Source organism: Heterodontus francisci, chromosome 13 (assembly GCF_036365525.1).
Source record: "Heterodontus francisci isolate sHetFra1 chromosome 13, sHetFra1.hap1, whole genome shotgun sequence".
Lineage (NCBI taxonomy): Eukaryota > Metazoa > Chordata > Chondrichthyes > Heterodontiformes > Heterodontidae > Heterodontus > Heterodontus francisci.
In genome coordinates this window covers 98,999,803-99,017,604 of record NC_090383.1, presented here as the reverse complement: position 1 = coordinate 99,017,604, position 17,802 = coordinate 98,999,803, and the positions used below count along the sequence as shown (strand labels likewise).

Below are 17,802 nucleotides of genomic sequence, written 5' to 3'. Positions count from 1 at the left end.
ACCTGATTCGACATTAAATTTGCCCACTCTAATTTACACTTCATTCTCAGTCCTTGTGCTGTTAATTTCACAATCCTTCAATCTGATAGGTTAAGGAGATACACAGCTGTTTGCCCTGTTCACCCCAGCCCCAGATGCTATGTTTCCCTTGCTATGACATTATCAGCTCACACTTTCAGCAACTTGCCATGCAAAAGATGTAAAAGCATAAACATGCAAGGGTAAGTCTAACTAAAAGCAGACATTACTTGATGTAACCTGCTTCAGCAAAATTGGGTCCCATTATTTTTATATGAGGTCTAGGAGGGAAGCAAGGGGTTAATTTATCCACACTTACCATTCACTACAGAGGTTGCTGAATAGTGATCAGGAGCAGAACTCTGATCAATTTTCCCCTCCCTAACATTGGAACTCAGTTGTTAGGTTTCCTTTCATAATCAGTTAGCTTTCCAACAGTCAAGGTTTAAACATGAATATTGGCCACTTGGGAGAGGTACTGTGGAGCAACTGATACTTGTGGAACCATATCTCAAGGAAGCGATGAGAAAATAAAAGTCATCAGTGTGCATTTCCTGGGTTCTCTCTACAGTATGTACCCATGCTAAACGCATAATTCTTATTGATTAAAGTGTACCTTCTTTGCCTTCATAACAACTTTTACAATACTTCAAAGTAATTTGTTGTAACTAAAGGGCTTTCAACATTTCTGAGATGTGATCAAGTACTATATATATAAATGCAATTTCAAAAAATGACAAGACTTTTTCTCTTACTGTTATATAAGAAATTGAAATGCATTCATTGTTAGCCGTGTTATGATGAGGTTCTTTTCCCTGTCCAAACAAAGAAAATCGTTTGCTGATTATTTTTCCCTGAAGACATTGTCCATTGAGCAGCAAGCAATCATTTTGAATGACTCTTCATCAATAGACATGAAGGGGCACCCAAAAAATTACTTTGGCTTTCTATTTCCATTGCTAGCTGATTTGCTGTATCTTTCTAGCACTTATAGCTTCTCTTATCTTCAAGAAATTATTTGTAACGCTTCATAAAAAAATTTATGATAGCTGAGGGAAGGATTTAGTCAATCAAATTCAAGTACGCTTTTGAAAAGCTAGTTTACAAAGATTCAGATACATATTTACCAGAGGGTCATTTATATTAAATAATTAGACAAAGGCCATATAAAATGTTGAATGTAATGCAAGGCAAAGGAAAGATCTGAGAATTCAGTAAAAAGTGCAGGCAAAGCATTTGAACACCTTATTTGGCAACAATAGTCAGGGCTTCCATCTTGTCACAGGTCCAACGCTGCAATGCAGGAATCAGTCCTGCAAGCTCATGTAAGAACTATTTTGTGCTATAGATTTGTTATAATTGAACTGTGACAGACCCTGATGCCTTTCCCTTAGATCCTGAGGTCACAGAAAAGAAGCTTTCATGCAACAACTGCAAAGGTAGTTACAATGCACTAAACTACATAATAATCAAACCTTTCAAACTAATTTAAATACATCACATTTCTACATTATTGAATTGGAAATTAACTACAACGTTTGTTGGAGACATGAATAATTAATTGCCATTTTCTCATGTCTATGTACCAAATTATGTTTGACAACATATCTGTATGTGAATAACACCTTTAAATCCCTGCAGACATATTAGCTTTTACTTGATCAATAACAGAGGGAGTCGGGTGCCAGCATTTTTTAAAGGTCACTCTCCACTGTGACGTATTTGTTAGCATAGCAACTTGTAATGGGAAATGACTGGTTTAGCTGTTCAGCTGTGACAGAATGATCACAAATTAATCTGACCTGTCAATATCTAATATGAATTTGTAGTAAAAATAAGTGTCATCAAAATTCAGTTATTTTTTTTCTTTATTGTAAAATAGATCCATTTAATCAGCTGGCAAATAGTCCAAGTTGAATATAACTGTGCATTTATATATATCTTCTCGCACCCTCAGGACATCCCAATCTCTTGACAGCTAACTCATTGTTTTTGAAATAAAGTCACTATTGTTTATTGGCAACCAATCTGCACATTGTGAGGTCACACAAGCACATGACCATTTTTTGATGGTGTTGGTTGAGGATAGCATGTTGGTTAGGACACCTGTAAAACCCCCTCTTCTGTTTTTAATAGTACCATGGGGTTGTTTACGCCAACCTGAGCTACCAGATAGGGTTTAATGTCTTTTTCACAAGATGGAACCACCAACAATGCAGCACACCTCTGTCCTGCAGTGAAGCAGATTTTGTGCTTGTCTGTAATGAGGCATGATCCCACATGGAGTTAAATTGAGCATACTGGCGTCTGTTTTTCAGGTGCTACACCACCTCCTAAGGCTCCAAAATGGAAGGTAGCAAGTGCTTACACACTTTTAACTGGAAGTGCACCACCTGCCATATTGAGTAACAACAAACAAGAGGCATCTTTTACCCACACTAAACATTACAAATATTTTTTTTAAAAGTTTTACCACAAACACCATCCTGATTACCACCGCTCCCAAGATCTCCTACCTCCACGTCCAGCCCCTACTTTTCATGTCCCTCCCTCTAGTCCTAACCGACAGGACCCCCATCTCTGTCCCCTGCCCCATCATTCAGGCCCCCATTTCTAAGAACGCAATCCCCTGATTTCTCCCTCACGTGGTCCCCCAATTGCTCCCCGACCCCCGTGATCCAACTCCCAAATACCTGATTGTTTACAGCAATCCGACCCTTGTAGCACCTACCTTGTGTTGCCTTCTCCCATAGCTCCATCTTCATTGTAATTCGAGCCACAATAATCCGTAGCTCCTCAGACATCAGCATTTGTGATGAAGGTAATAACCCTGTACGCTTGTAAATTTCACCCCCAGAATCTTTTGACAGAGATGAAATCCCTGCAGCTGAGCCAAATTGATAATAAAGGAAAGGGAGATTTTATTTTTATACAGTGGGGTGAGATTATTCTCAAAAGTTATTGTGCATGCCGCATTTTAGTTGTCTTGTCCCTAGACCTCAATATTTTGATACCCCTCTTCCATGTATCATTTACCTGCTTGACTGGGCAGCCAACTGTTCTCAAGTCTCCATCAAAGTTGCTTTGCAACTGCTGCTGGTGTTACCATGGGTAATTTTCACCAAAATTATTTCCCTCACCAGGGGGACACAGTCTTACCCTATACTTACCATTGCTCTTAAAACACCATTATCAAAATCAATAACTTTCTCAACACTGTGGAAAACAAGACGTCAACTTGTATCATACCCATACAGCAATCTAAAATGCTTTGTCCATTTTTCTCTATTTTATTCTTTTTATTTGATTAGCAGTTGAAATTCTCAAGAATACAGCCTTTTTGCATCCTTTTGCTTTAAAACTGTAATGGTACAAAGGCTTAATATCTGAAAGGTCTACCAGAAAATACATTAAATTGGACATTCAATACTGAACAGTAAATCGAAGGTATGTTGGATATCTTGAGTTCTTTAAGTTAAAGTTATATTCACTGTTTATTTTTGAAACTTATTTCAATGCAAAATAGTTCTGAAGGCGATGTCAACTTTCCACTTGCTGGTATTTGAATTCCGAGGACGGAAAATTGTCCTCAAGACAGCTGGGCACGTGAATTTCCATGGAGATTCTTCTGCTCATCCGCTATGGAAGAGGAGTTGTGGAAACCTCAGACGGAATAAACACTGTTCATCCCTTTGCTCTTTAGTACTGAATTCAGTTTTGAATACCAGAAGGTTATATTGGCCCTGGAGGGGGACAGCACAGATTTACCAGACTGATACCAGTGTTTAAAAAGTTAAGTTTTGAAGACAGTGGCGCAGTGGTTAGCACCGCAGCCTCACAGCTCCAGGCACCTGGGTTCAATTCTGGGTACTGCCTGTGTGGAGTTTGCAAGTTCTCCCTGTGTCTGCGTGGGTTTTCGCCGGGTACTCCGGTTTCCTCCCACAACCAAAAGACTTGCAGTTTGGTAGGTAAATTGGCCATTATACATTGCCCCTAGTATAGGTAGGTGGTAGGGGAATATAGTGATAGGTGGGGATGTGGTAGGAATATGGGAATAGTGTAGGGTTAGTATAAATGGGTGGTTGATGGTCGGCACAGACTCGGTGGGCCAAAGGGCCTGGTTCAGTGCTGTATCTCTAAATAATAAATAAATAATAAAAATAATAAACCTGGCTTATAATTCCCTTGTGTTTCAAATGTTGAGGGGTGATCTAATCAAGGTGTTTAAAATGATAAATGGGATCCAATAGAGACGAAAGAATAACCTCTTACATTAATTATATCTGTGTGGAAATTCAGAACAAGAGGGCATAACTTTAAAGTTGCATCTAGGCCATTTGACAGTGAAACTAGTCAGCGCTTTTGCACACAAAGAGTACTGGAAATCTGGAACTTGCAAAATGGTGAATTAGTTGAAATTTTCAAGACTGAGATCGATGGATTTTTATTAGGTAAAGATATCAATGGAAATGGAATTGAGATACAGATCAGCCATGATCAAATTGAATGGCATAGCATGCTTAAAGGGCTAATTGGCCTACTACTCTACCTATGTTCCCAGTGCCAAAACTTATGACTACAAGCTCAGCTGTCTAAAATGTTCTGCAATGGTCTCTTACAGGGAAATTCAAGGAAATATGAATGAGATTTATGATCAAAATGAGTGAGATGGATTGAAATCCATTTTGACTTAGAAAAAGATTATATTTTAGGAGTGAATTAGGACACATTTTAGAATATAAGTGAGTCTCACCCCAAATAGTAACAGTTGACAGCCTTGTTTATGTTGGCAATGATTTCTGCAGACATAATGAATTGTAGTTTCCTTAGGACCTCAATGCACCCAAGTGTAAATGGAGCTTCAAGGAACGACAAAAACAAAAAATTCAAACATGTTTATTCTTGTTAAGGGAAGAAAAGAACTAAACAATTTAGTTAAGTTTCAATTTCACCCATTATTGAAGGAATTAGGAGTTTGTCCCACATCACAGAACAGTATTAATAATGCATGATTCTAAACGGAGCTGTACTGAACAGATGATTTTTAAATGGGTGTGCCCAGTACTGTATTTGTGTTGTAAATGTGTTGTCTGTCATCTATAGTTGTACATGTTAAAAAATAAAGTTGAAGTCTCTCTTAGCACAATGTCTACAATCATTTTAAGACAAAGACTTGTACATTAAAATAGTTCTGCATCATCCATTGTTTATATTGCTTAAAATTCTTTCAGTAAAATATTGCAACATCTTTTATTTTAGTAAGTCAGAAAGCAATAGCTAATTCCCCAGAAGTGCCACAAATAGATCAAAATAACTATAGCAGCATCCAAAAATAGCGCAAACCTTATTAATCTTAATAATTTCTTTAAATACCCTAATGCTGTTATGACAATTTACTCAGATATAACGTTTTGAAGAGACAGTGGCCTTTTAGTTATCTTACATGCAGGTTAAATATTCCTCCTGGCTTTAGTTGCTTCTCAAGCAATAAAACAGGGGAAAAACTGCCCTTCACGTTCCCACCCTATCAAAAAATGTGGAAAGTACAGAGGTGATAAGTCGTTATAAAGACGTTTTTTTCCCCTCCTTCCCATAGGGATGCCTTGACACAAGATTTATTAACAATATATATATATATTTATAACAATCTTGCCCTGTGAATTAATCTAGCTAAAAGCTGCATCCAAGCTAAGTCATGAATCCTACAGTTTCCTAATAAGCTGAAGCCATGAGCTCATCATAAATTTAATCTACCTATATAAAGGTTTTGCACCTAGTGCATCAATCGCATGTGTTACTCATGCAAAGTCGTTGCCACATTTGGACCGAATTGGCTCACGTATATTCATAAAACAACAACAAATCATAACTGAAGATAGCACTTATTCACGTGTGGTTTTATTATCTTAAAAACTTTTTTGAATACCTGATTTCTTCTGACCTGTAATTGGAATTTACAAGCTGCTGCCAATCCATAAACCTCCCTCACCAATAGCAATTAGCTTCTATTTGATCACATGATACAGCTACATTAAAAATACTTTGCTGCTTCAATGGGTTCGACCACATTAAATATAGTTCTACCTTATACAACAGAATAATGTATTTTATGTTACATGGTTATGACACATCTGCTTTCTTACTTCGCCTACGGGTGTAAAATGGGCACAACAATGACAAATTTATCAGTGGGAAAGCAACTCAGGCAGTGTTGCATTTGGCAAGGCCTTTTTTAGATGGCAATGGCAGCCACCTGAAATGAGTGCAGGCCTCATTTCAATACCGCAATGAGGCTCCTGCACCCATTTCCGGGTCAGATCACAAAATTGGTAAAAGTAGTCGGAACTTGCATTGCTGCAAACTCCGACGACTTTTCCAAGCTCTATAGCAGCCCTTAAATGGACTGCTGGAGGCTAGGGAAGAAACCTGCCTTCAATGGAGTCAAGAGGATCAGGAGCATCTATAATACTTGGGCAACACCAGGCCCAACCAAAATTGGTCAGCCTCTGACCGACAAGATCAACCCAAATAACACAGATAGTGGAATTATGATGATGGGGGCTGAGAACTGATTTAGGGCAATTTTCAGGCCATTCTGTTCTTGCATGCCTTGACTGCACACCACATGAAACGTACCCAGTTTTGGACAATAATGAATTTAGGCCTCATTATAATCCTCCAACTTGCCATTTGCAACACCATGCAAGACCCACCACGGCTTAACTATTTTGCAAAAAGTATGCCAAATCTTTTAGAATGTTTGATGTACTTTAAATCAAATTGAAGAACAAGCCAATGGTAGTCCAGAAGCCAACTATCAATAAAAATATCATGACAAACTTTTCAGAACATTTTTAAAACAGTATGTTGAGGATATTACATATTTACCAGCCTGAATTTAGGGATTAATGTCCCAGCTCAGCTTAAGATGAGATGGTGTTTAAACACCATGGGCTGAATTTTATCAGCCTCTTGATGGTGGGGTCCGTGGCGGGAGGGGCCCGTAAAATACCTGCGGAAGATGCCCGCCACAACCTCTGATGGCGAGAAGGCCCCGCCGCATTTTACTGGTGGTGGCGAGGCCTCGGTGCAGCTCCCCCACTATACGGCGGCAGAGCCTTCATTTCCCTAATAAAATTAATGCAAACACGTAAATAAGCTTACCTGGAATGGATGGCCTTCCCACGCCGATATGCCAGCCTATGGCCAGAGGTCCCGCGCCTTCTGATCACCGTTTAGGGATTCAAGGTGACACACAGGTGGGGAGGAGGGAGGAGTTTCATTTTCAGGTGGGGTGGGGCGGGGGGAAATTGAGAAAACTTATTGGCTGAGAGGATGTTGGGAAGGGGTTGAAGGGCAAAGGTGACCATGTTCGGGGGTGGGGGGGGGTGCAGAGGTCGGGTTGGGAATAAAGTTTTTTTTGGTGGGAAAGGCCCAAAAATAAGGTGTGTGGTCATTTATTGAGGGGGGGGGGGGGTGGTGGAGACAGGGACAGAGGGGCTGTCATCTTTTATTGAACATTGGAAACTAAATGGCAAATGAATGTTTCTTTAAAAATGTAAATACTCCAGAAGGGCTTGAAGCCCTTTAGAAATGTCGACGGCACCTGCGCGGTGGAGCCAGACGCTGCTGCTGGGGATGGAGCGGCCGCCCCCTCTACGTCATCGGGGGGCACCCGTTCTGCCTCTTCCATTTAAATGAGCCCCCCACGTGTAATATCGTGGGGGGCTCAGTGACGCACAAGGCGCACGTGCACCGTGCCTTCTTTAAAGCTCTCTGCCATTCAGCCCCATGAGTTCCTAAAGAAGATATTCATTATCCAAACAGGGTTGTAGCTTTAGGACATCAGGAAGGATGTACATTCTTTTGTCAATCCTATTTACGAATTTTGAGGTCAGTCTCACAAATTAATACAAAAATTACAAACCACCATATATATACTCACTCAGTTTATTTTCTTAAGTGAGGAAGTCAGTAATTAATTCTTAAAATAGAACATATTTAAACAAACTATTCCAGCAATAGATTCCTAATCAGATGGTCATTAAGGCAGATTCAGGGTGATTTTCAGCTCCATTGTGCCAGGTAAACAGGTATACTTGAGGGTATAACAGAGTGGAACATAAGCAGAAATAAATTGTGCTCAATATTCACTCATAAAGCACATAACATGCATTTCTATTGGTCACTATGCATAGTGCAAGCAGCTCCCTTCAGAAACAGGTGCTTCATTTCAATATATTAACAAGAGGGAAGAGGCTCCAATATTTTCCAGTCTTCCCACAAGATCTGATAGAAGTGGCTATAAAAACACCCACTGACAACAGGTGGCCAGGATTGGTCAGCAGTTGTAGGAGGTATGACTTGATGTAAAGGGACAGGGTAAGAGGGAGTCTAAGTTTGAAAGGATACTTTGCATGTGTTTCTGTACAGTTTTTGTAAAAATAAACTTCTCTGACCCATTAAATTTTTTAAAAGGTTTAGCACCACAGGTTCCATCACTGTCACGTTTTGATTTGGTCCTAGAAAATTATGACGATGGGTTTTCCTATGGGAATCCACTTTTTGTTTCAGACCATTTTTTGCAGACTTTTATACAAGAAAAACTTTTTTAAAATTAAATGCAGTGTTTTAAAGCAAAGGGTGTTACTACCAGTGAAATAAAGGCATTTGAGACGATAGGTCATTGAAATACTAAAGCCTTGACATTGTTTCCTCATAGAAATAAGCAGTTTGGTGGCTTGTTCTGTAATTGATTTAAGAAAACCTTATACTCATTATGTTGGAAAGTATTTGATCTCTTTTTGATTGTGTATATTTGGAAATAAATCAGACATCTAAAAGTCTTCTGGCTTTGGAAGTGAACCACCACATAGGCTATGCTTCTGCAACCTGCAGCTCCAGAGGCACTTGCGACTCTTTAACATCTCATTTGCAGCTCCCAACCTTTTCCAATTAGATCGCATTAACATGAAAAAAGCTTTAAAAAAATTAAGTCACGAAAAGTAAGAGTTGTGTTTTTATTGTGGGGATAAAAAGCTAATCATTATGCTGCCTTTTACGGTTTCAAATGATTATTTTAACAAAAACCTCATCATTCTTTAAATAAACCTGTCCGAGTGGTATTGCTACACCATGGTTATAGATAATGCCTTTGGATCGAGGAACAGATTTTATGGTTGAAATTGTTATTGTTTCTATTAGAGCTGAGATGGTAAATTATTCCAAATGTGCTATTGGAAGCTTTTTTTAATCACTAGAATCAATAGCTGAAAAATTTGTCTTAATTCTATGCATCTTAAGTTAAAATTTGTTTTAAAGATGACTTTACTGACAAAATTATAGTCAAAAAATGCAATACTTCAGTTAGGTCTTATTTTAATTTCTATTTTTTTCTACTGATACATAAATTCAACATGTATTTTATTTATTATATATGCAAATTATGCATTCTACTAGAGTTACTTGGCAACTTGCCAAGTATTTCGTTTAGAAATGCTGAATTTTCATCTTGCAACACCCAATAGTTTTTATTTTCAGCAATTGTTTATAAAAAGGCTGTTCAGGTAAAAAAAGGTTTAAGACCCCTGGCTTAGGCAGTCAGGCAGCAAAAGACTGCAGAAGACAGGGATCTGCAGGGCAAGGTAGTTTTGCCCTGGGCTGTTGGGACAGGATGCAGAGAAGTTAGTCTGTTTATGTCAAGCAAAATGAACCACTGAAGTACGGTAGCATAGTGTGCCCATTATTTTCATGTTATTTCACAGACATAAGTTGTATCGAATGGACCAAGCAAATCTGATCAGAGCGACTGCGCATACATTCAACTTACCATGGAATAATGCAGCTTAACAATTCAAACTAAGCCTGGCCACATCTTGTACCTGCAAAATGACTGAAGAAAATATCCCTTTCAAATCACAATGGGGGTTACAACCATGGGTCCCGCTATCATATAAGCAGATAGAAGGCAATGTGATAAAAGTAAGACGTTCAGACTGTCTCTGGGAATGACTGATAACAGTGAATCCAAGATGGATTTACAGCAGCTCCAAATGTGTAAAACTGCTATATTTATGGTGTCTGCAACAAGCACAGGGGATGAGGGATTCCAGGAAAGGGAGACTACATCAGAGGAAAACTGTGATCGTGCACAATACTCACCAACTACCTACAAGAGGCAGAAATCAACTTACTTGAATTGATCCAGGAATTGTGACTATGAGCTAAGCTTAAGCAGGGAAACTGTTACAGCGTTGTATCGCACATTACACAAGGATACCTTCAATTGACCTATACCATAGCGTTGGCACTAACAGTGGTAAACAAGGTTACCAGTGCACTCAACTTCTTGACTCCACCTCTTTCCAGGCTGGCATAATCATCAACAGCACTACCAACTTGCATGATGTCCACAGATGCCTGGAACAGCCAGCTAGTTTATCTCTTTTCCTGCTGAGCAGCAACAGAAATGTGACACAGTTGACCAGACTGCTGCATTTCTCAAAGTACACTGCAAAAGTGACTATACATCAGAAGTACTTCACTGGTTGTAAAGCACGTTGATACATCCTGATGTGTGAAGGGGACCTTAAAAATTCAATTTTTTTCTTTTCAGGGAATCTTTGATGACAACCAGAAGGATCCACTTCTCTTCTGGAACCATCATTTGCTCCTCCCCACCTGCTTTCCCTTACATAACCAGTGCTGCCTCCTTAGGATATATGTAGCTGTACTGCCACTTGCAAACGTTGGTGAGAAGGACATAGAATTTTGTGAGGGGTTGCCCTGTTCTCATCCACTGGCAATATGCTGTTAATATTACAATGTTCTCTCCAAGACACATCCTTCAAAACAATTAACATCACAAAACTGCCAACTTTGTATGGTGGTTGTGGATATGTCTATATGGGAATCAGTGAGAAAGGGTACCCTGCTCCAAGGCAGTTAAAGGCTTGTAATTTCTCAGCCCTTCTCCAGTTCAGGTCTGTTTGCATTAGATGTGCAAGCAGATAAATAGTCAGGACATGTAAGTTGAAGTAACAAATGCAGATTGACAGATGTGCCAAATCTGTAGCCCATCATGCATGTCACAAAGGGACCATGAAGCATGCAGCCAGATTGCATTAGTGTTTTTAAATGTGAAACTGTTCAAGGGTTTCAATTGTAAGTTTCAGCTGCAATATGTCCCCTGTGATTGTCAGCAATCAACAAGCTATGATGCTGTGTACAGCCATGGCATAGTTTGCATATATAGGTTGCTGGATAAGCTTACAGTAGCAGCTTGTTACATGTACCAAGATCTTATGAGTAGGCATTCAGGATTGAGTGTGACCACCTCCTCCTCCCAAGCATGCTACCTTACATCATCTGGGGCTAATGATTTGGAGCGGAAAACAGGACATTCCTTCTTGTACCCACCTCATTCAATACTGTCTCCATTTTGCCAGCAGGGGTTAAATGATGCACTATTCCAGAGGTCCCATTTCCAGCTTCCACATTTGTGTGCCAGCCATTGATTTTTGGCAGCCTCTTTCATCATCAAGAAGCTTTTAGAAATGCTTAAATATACATTAAAAAGAATTCCAGCTTAATTAAAAGGTAACACAATTTCTTCCGCCAAAAGTCTTCTTCTTCTTTGGCTTCCTTGTCTCGAGAGACAATGGGTAAGCCCCTGGAGGTGGTCAGTGGTTTGTGCAGCAGTGCCTGGAGTGGCTATAAAGGCCAATTCTAGAGTGACAGACTCTTCCACAGGTGCTGCAGATAAAATTGGTTGTCGGGGCTGTTACACAGTTGGCTCTCTCCTTGCGCTTCTGTCTTTTTTCCTGCCAACTGCTAAGTCTCTTTGACTCACTATGCTTTAGCCCCACCTTTATGGTTGCCCGCCAGCTCTGGCGATCGCTGGCAACTGACTCCCACGACTTGTGATCAATGTCACAGGACTTCATGTCGCGTTTGCTGACGTCTTTAAAGCGGAGCCATGGACGACTGGTGGGTCAAGTAACCACTTACTTTTAAGCGACTACATTCCTTTAAAGTTTCTCCTCATTCCTTGTCAGCAGCCCTTAAAAAACTGCTGACACTAATTTCCTGCCATCTATCTGACTAGTGCTTAGCACCAGGTCCAGTACAGGCACAGAACTGACCAGCTTTAAAAAAATACCAGTGATCTGGAAATCTGGCCATGTCTGCACTCATCTATGCAGGTAAATATTTTTCCTGTCATATCTGTCTCCTGTGAATCTGCTCATGGTCCTAAATATATGCCCTAGCGTCCCAAGAAATCACCTATTAACTCATTTGAGATTGATTTTCCCAGTAATCACCCATGTCACCAGGAGGAGTATCTGATTTGCATATTGCCAGCTCACCAAACCACAGTACATACCAATTGTCGTAATGTAGCCTATTTTCTTTTAGCATCTATGTGTTAATCATTTATACCTATTGCTGGGTCACTGGGGAAAGGAAATTGTCTTTTTAATATTAAACTTCGAGGGTTGGTTTATAAGTGCAGTTAACCCCTTCACTGTGATGCATAGCTAAAGATTTCTGACCTTGATATACAGAGCTTGTCAGTTAATAGGAACATTTGCTCAGCATTTGGGTTTCTTCCCAATAAATTACAATGAAGGAAATGCTGTCTTATAGGAACTATTGAGACTGTGGGTGTATATTTTACAGGCATATTTCTCAGCTAGTGCCACAACAACCCAATCGCTGCATCAGCAAGTATAGGGACTTAAAACAGAAACAGTCAGGTTTAATTTGCACATAATTGGAACAAATTAATATTTTTATATTCACTGATATATGCCCTTCTGATGAGTGTTGATTTTTAAAATAAATGCAAGGCATACAAATAGTAAACTGAGTAGATTTACACCTGCTCTATATTATCAGTGCAACAGTAGTACTACTTCCAGTTGCAATATAAACACAAATGGTGCTAACATCAAAAAACATCAAATAGTCATGGCCATTTGTCAGGCTAGGTAATTAAAGTGAAGCTGCTCTCCTTGGTACATGTGTGAAGCAGTTTCACTACCACTCAGGTCTGTACAAGGTTTTCCTAACCACCGCTACCAAAATGAAAGAAAAAGATAAAGTAAAGTTCAACAAAATTGCATTAACGCAAACATGTTCATGTTTAGTTATTGTAAAATCTTGCCTAAAAACTAAATCAAACCTGCCCACCACTAGAAAAGATAGCCAGCAACTACAGTTTTTATATGGCTATCACAGCATTGCTACATCTGAAGGTGAAAATGATCTCTTCAGGGAATCTTACTGCTGGCTTGCTTACCTTATAAAACTGCCACTGAGGCGGCTGCTAATGGCAGGTAAAGTAAATGCATCACTAGTGAGTCAGTTTTACAACCTCATCACCCTGGGGTAATGATGCTAGCTCTTCATCATTTACAGGAAGTAATACTGCTAATTTAGATCCGGTTACACTACTTATTATTGTTGATGAAAGGTCATTGATCTGAAACGTTAACTATGTTTCTCTCTCCACAGATGCTGCCTGGCCTGCTGAGTATTTCCAGCATTTTCTGTTTTTATTACAATACTTTTTATCCTGATTACTTAATTATGAATAAATAGACAAAAAAGACTATTTTACTTATCACGAGTACATTCCCATTAAGAAACATATTCTGTACTGCAAAATATAACAGCACAATGAAACAAAGCACACTTTAACACTTATATTCAAAAATAACAACCCCTCTCTCTGAAAAAACTATATATATTAAAAACTTCACAGTGCATCACATTTCTTTTTTCCCTATACAGAACATGAACGACTTTTCCTTATGATATATTTTATAATGATGGATTTTTTGGGGGGTGGGGGCATTCTGTGAAAATAAATGTGCTTAGATTAGCACTGGATATAACTCCATTGTTTTGAAAGGACACTACAGCTGTAAGTCAGCAGTTAGTAAGGAAGAAGTGTGTCGGTTGTGTATGCACATTCACCAGATGATTGAAAATGTCTAGGGAACAAAAATACCTTGTCAGACCTAACCAGGAAGTAACATTTTGTTTGTGCTTTCAGGTACTTTCATGCAGACTACAAAGTACATAACCTGTGGAACTTTCACATAATGAAGCATCATATGCGAAAAGTTACTAATCTGTAATGCAATTGCTTTTCTATTTATAAATCTGCTACTGATGTCTCTTAACAGTCAGACAGCAAGAGCATTACCTTCATCAAAGTGCACAGACTGTGTGGATTATGTATACACTTCTAAATAATTACTAATGTCATATTCAGGCATATAATCAGCATTGTAAAACTTTTCCCTATATTTTCATTCTGACCGTTTTCATTTTCATGCTTGATACACAGGCCTGGAGTTTCCTCTGTGGATGCAACCTGGAATTTGTACCCAAAATTGCACCTGAAGCTGCGACCATTTTGCTGATGTAAAATTACATCCAAGTATTCTTCCAATCTTAGAGTATGCCCAAACTTACACACCGTGTGTATAATGGGCATAAATCAGCAGAAATTAACATAAGCAAATTGGGGCTCAAGGAAATGCTGAACCCACACCGTATATTTCTTCTTTGTGTCTTAAAATTAAAGTTTCAACTCATTTAACCATTATTCATGCACATTAGGCACAGCATGTTTAAGAACCTGCAATCTGGGAAGCTTTTCAATCTTTAATGTGACTTCTACTTGTGCTATAAGACAGCATGGATTCAGCAGACTTATACCAGACCTAAAAGAGTTAAATTATGAGGACTAGTTGAATAAACTTGGTTTATATTGTCTGAGTTTAAAAGGTTGAAGGGTGATCTAACTGAGGTCTTGACATTGTTAAAAGGATTCAACAGAATAAATGGAGAGAAACTATTTCATCAAGTGGGGGAATCCAGAACAAGAGGGTATAAACTTACAATTAGGACTAGGCCATTTAATAGTGAGATCAGGAAGTACTTGCTCACACAAAGGATTGTGGAAATCTGAAACTCGCTCCCCAAAGAAAAGATCAACAGATTTTTGTTAGATATGGGATTCAAGGGATATGGAACAAAGGCAGGTAAATGTAGTTGAGGTACATGCCATGATCTTACAGAATGACGAACAAGCTTGAAAGGTAAATTCTGTTTCGAGTGTCAAAACCCATTACTACAATTACATAGAATTTACAGCACAGAAACAGGCCATTCAACCCAACTGGTCTATCTCAGTGTTTATGCTCCATACGAGTCTCATCCCACCTTCCTTCATCCAACCCTATCAACATATCCTATTCCTTTAGAGAGATACAGCACTGAAACAGGCCCTTCAGCCCACCAAGTCTGTGCCGACCAACAACCACCCATTTATATTAATCCTACATTAATTCCATATTCCTTACCACATCCCCACCACTCTCCTACCACCTACCGACACTAGGGGCAATTTACAATGGCTAATTTACCTATCAACCTGCAAGTTTTTGGCTGTGGGAGGAAACCAGAGCACCAGGCAGAAACCCACGCGGTCACAGGGAGAACTTACAAACTCCGTACAGGCAGTACCCAGAACCGAACCCGGGACGCTGGAGCTGTGAGGCTGTGGTGCTAACCACTGCGCCACTGTGCCACGCCTTTCTCCCTCATGTACTTATCTAGCTTCCTCTTAAATACATCGATGCTAGTCACCCCAACTACTCCATTGGTAGCAAGTTCCACATTCTAACCCCTCTTTAGGTAAAGAAATTTCTCCTGAATCCTTTATTGGATTTGTTAGTGACTATCTTACATTTACTGCCCAAATTTTGGACTCCACCACAGGTGGAAATATCTTCTCTACATCTACCTTATAAAATCCTTTCGTAATTTTAAAGACCTTTATTAGGTCAACTCTCAGCCTTTTTTCTACAGAAAAGAGCCCCAGCCAGTTTACTCTTACCGGTAGTTATAACCTCTCAGTTCTGGTATCATACTTGTAAATCTCTTCTTACAGAGCGGTCACCTTCAAGGAAATGTAAGTGAGATTTATGATCAAAATGAACGAGAGGGATTGAAAACCCATTTCAACTTATGAAAATGTATATATTTTTAGGAGTGAGATATTTGAAATAGGTAACATTTTTAGAACAAATGAGTAAGATTCATCTCAAATGGTAAGAGATGACGGCCTTGTTTATGTTGCCAGAGATTTTTGTGGGTATAATGAAGTGCAGCTTTCTTGGGACTTCAACACATGCATTTAAAAGGAGAAAATACAGAGTACGTCTCAGTGAAGGTAAATGTTTAAAAAAATGCATAAAAATTATAAATAAAAGACCAAAACATGACTGTTTTCTGCTGTGCCCGAAAATCTGGTTTGTTGGAAAAACGTAAAAGGTCTAGGAGACATGTGCATATTGTGTAAATCACGGCCAAAATTACACAATCTTTTAAGTCATGTACCCAGATTATAGGTATATTTGGGTGCAAATGTGCAGGAAATTCCAGGCTTAAGTGCATATGTTAAATTCAGTATGCCTACATTCTCCTTGATCTTGCCACAAACAAATCCTTTACCCATAAATATCATCCACTAGTTTGGTGCCATTAATCCCTCGGTATGTGACCCGGCTTGGTCGTACCAGAACCCCATAATTTGGTTTACAAGTAAAATAACGTTTCTGTCCCACAGAGCCATCATTTTTTCCTTTTGGTGAGCGCAATTCTAGTCCAAGCCATACACCAGGAGCAAAGTCAGTAGGTCCAATGTATTTAATAGTTGCCATTTCACTGGAACTGCTCAGTAGCACCTGTGACCCTTCCTGTAACTTCACGTTTCTCTCAATGGTACTTGTGCTGCTCCAGCTTCGTCTTATGATGGCATTTTTTGGCCTGGAAGCAAGAAATAGTGTTGTGAGAAGTAAATCACAAGTTCTGATGAAAGGTCTGTACCAAAACATTCTACTTTTCTCTTTCTTCGCTAATTGACCCATTGTGCATTTCTAGAGTTTCCTGCTTTCATTTCAGATTTTTAGCATTTGTGGCTTTTTTGTTTATTTCTACGAAATCATACTATTATAACATAGAGGTTCCACGGTCTGAAGATCGAGAGAAACTCCTGCTTCTGACGATACTGGCTCTATTTGGTTAAAGTTCAATCTAATCTCCTTGAAAATAAAAAACACTTTCAAAGCTGTTTCTAATGTTAATCACTCAATATTGCACTCTGGTTTCACTCAATTTAATTATATTATTCAATTAAAAAAATACTCCCAGTAGACATTTTAAGAACTGTGGTACAAAATATCTTCAGGATGAAACAAATTTCATGACAAAAGGAATTAATTAGAAAGTTTTTTTAATATTCTTCTACTTTTTTCTCAATAGTTGCCCCATGCCTGGCTGACAGGACAGACTGGAGATTTGCTTATAGAATGTTAGAAATTCTGCAACATAACCCACAACTCTGCCGTGTGTGAAGTCTAGCGGGGTGGCTCTCCTCCTCATGGGAAAATGCTTGGCCGCTCTCTTGGGGGCATGATTATGATCAGGAAATCACTGTGGGGAGACTTATGAACTCAAACCTGTATTTTACCACTACAGAGCATAAACTGCTATACTGTCAAACAAAACATTTTTTTTTACAAAATTACATTAACATTGACATTCCTATCTGCAAAACCTTTTAACTAAAAGTTGTATTTTTCTATTAATCTAACTAGGTTCTAGTTCAAAAATAAAGGGGCAAAAATTGGTTTAGGCTGGAAAACGGGCATGGGGATCACCACGTGTGATTAACATGTGCCTGTTCATAGCAATGCAGGTAGC

General features: G+C 39.0%; 2 protein-coding genes across 13 annotated transcripts in view; one reads left to right on the top strand and one right to left on the bottom strand.

The window, feature by feature from the left end:
- The window catches only part of LOC137376531 (ALK tyrosine kinase receptor-like), a 1,023,571-nt gene extending 1,009,310 nt beyond the window's left edge, over positions 1-14,261 (top strand). The window contains exon 30 of the mRNA XM_068045253.1: positions 14,081-14,261. Within this exon, the coding sequence (XP_067901354.1) occupies positions 14,081-14,110 (30 nt within the window). The 3' untranslated portion in view covers positions 14,111-14,261. The remainder of the gene's footprint in view (positions 1-14,080) is intronic.
- Positions 4,772-17,802, bottom strand: part of LOC137376532 (CAP-Gly domain-containing linker protein 4-like) — a 373,251-nt gene continuing 360,220 nt past the window's right edge. For 9 of the 12 annotated variants that reach the window (XM_068045264.1, XM_068045256.1, XM_068045255.1 and 6 more), the window contains one exon: positions 4,772-16,866. In XM_068045264.1, the coding sequence (XP_067901365.1) occupies positions 16,548-16,866 (319 nt within the window). In that variant the 3' untranslated portion in view covers positions 4,772-16,547. The remainder of the gene's footprint in view (positions 16,867-17,802) is intronic. The other 3 variants (XM_068045263.1, XM_068045266.1, XR_010976270.1) reach the window with 3 other exon arrangements.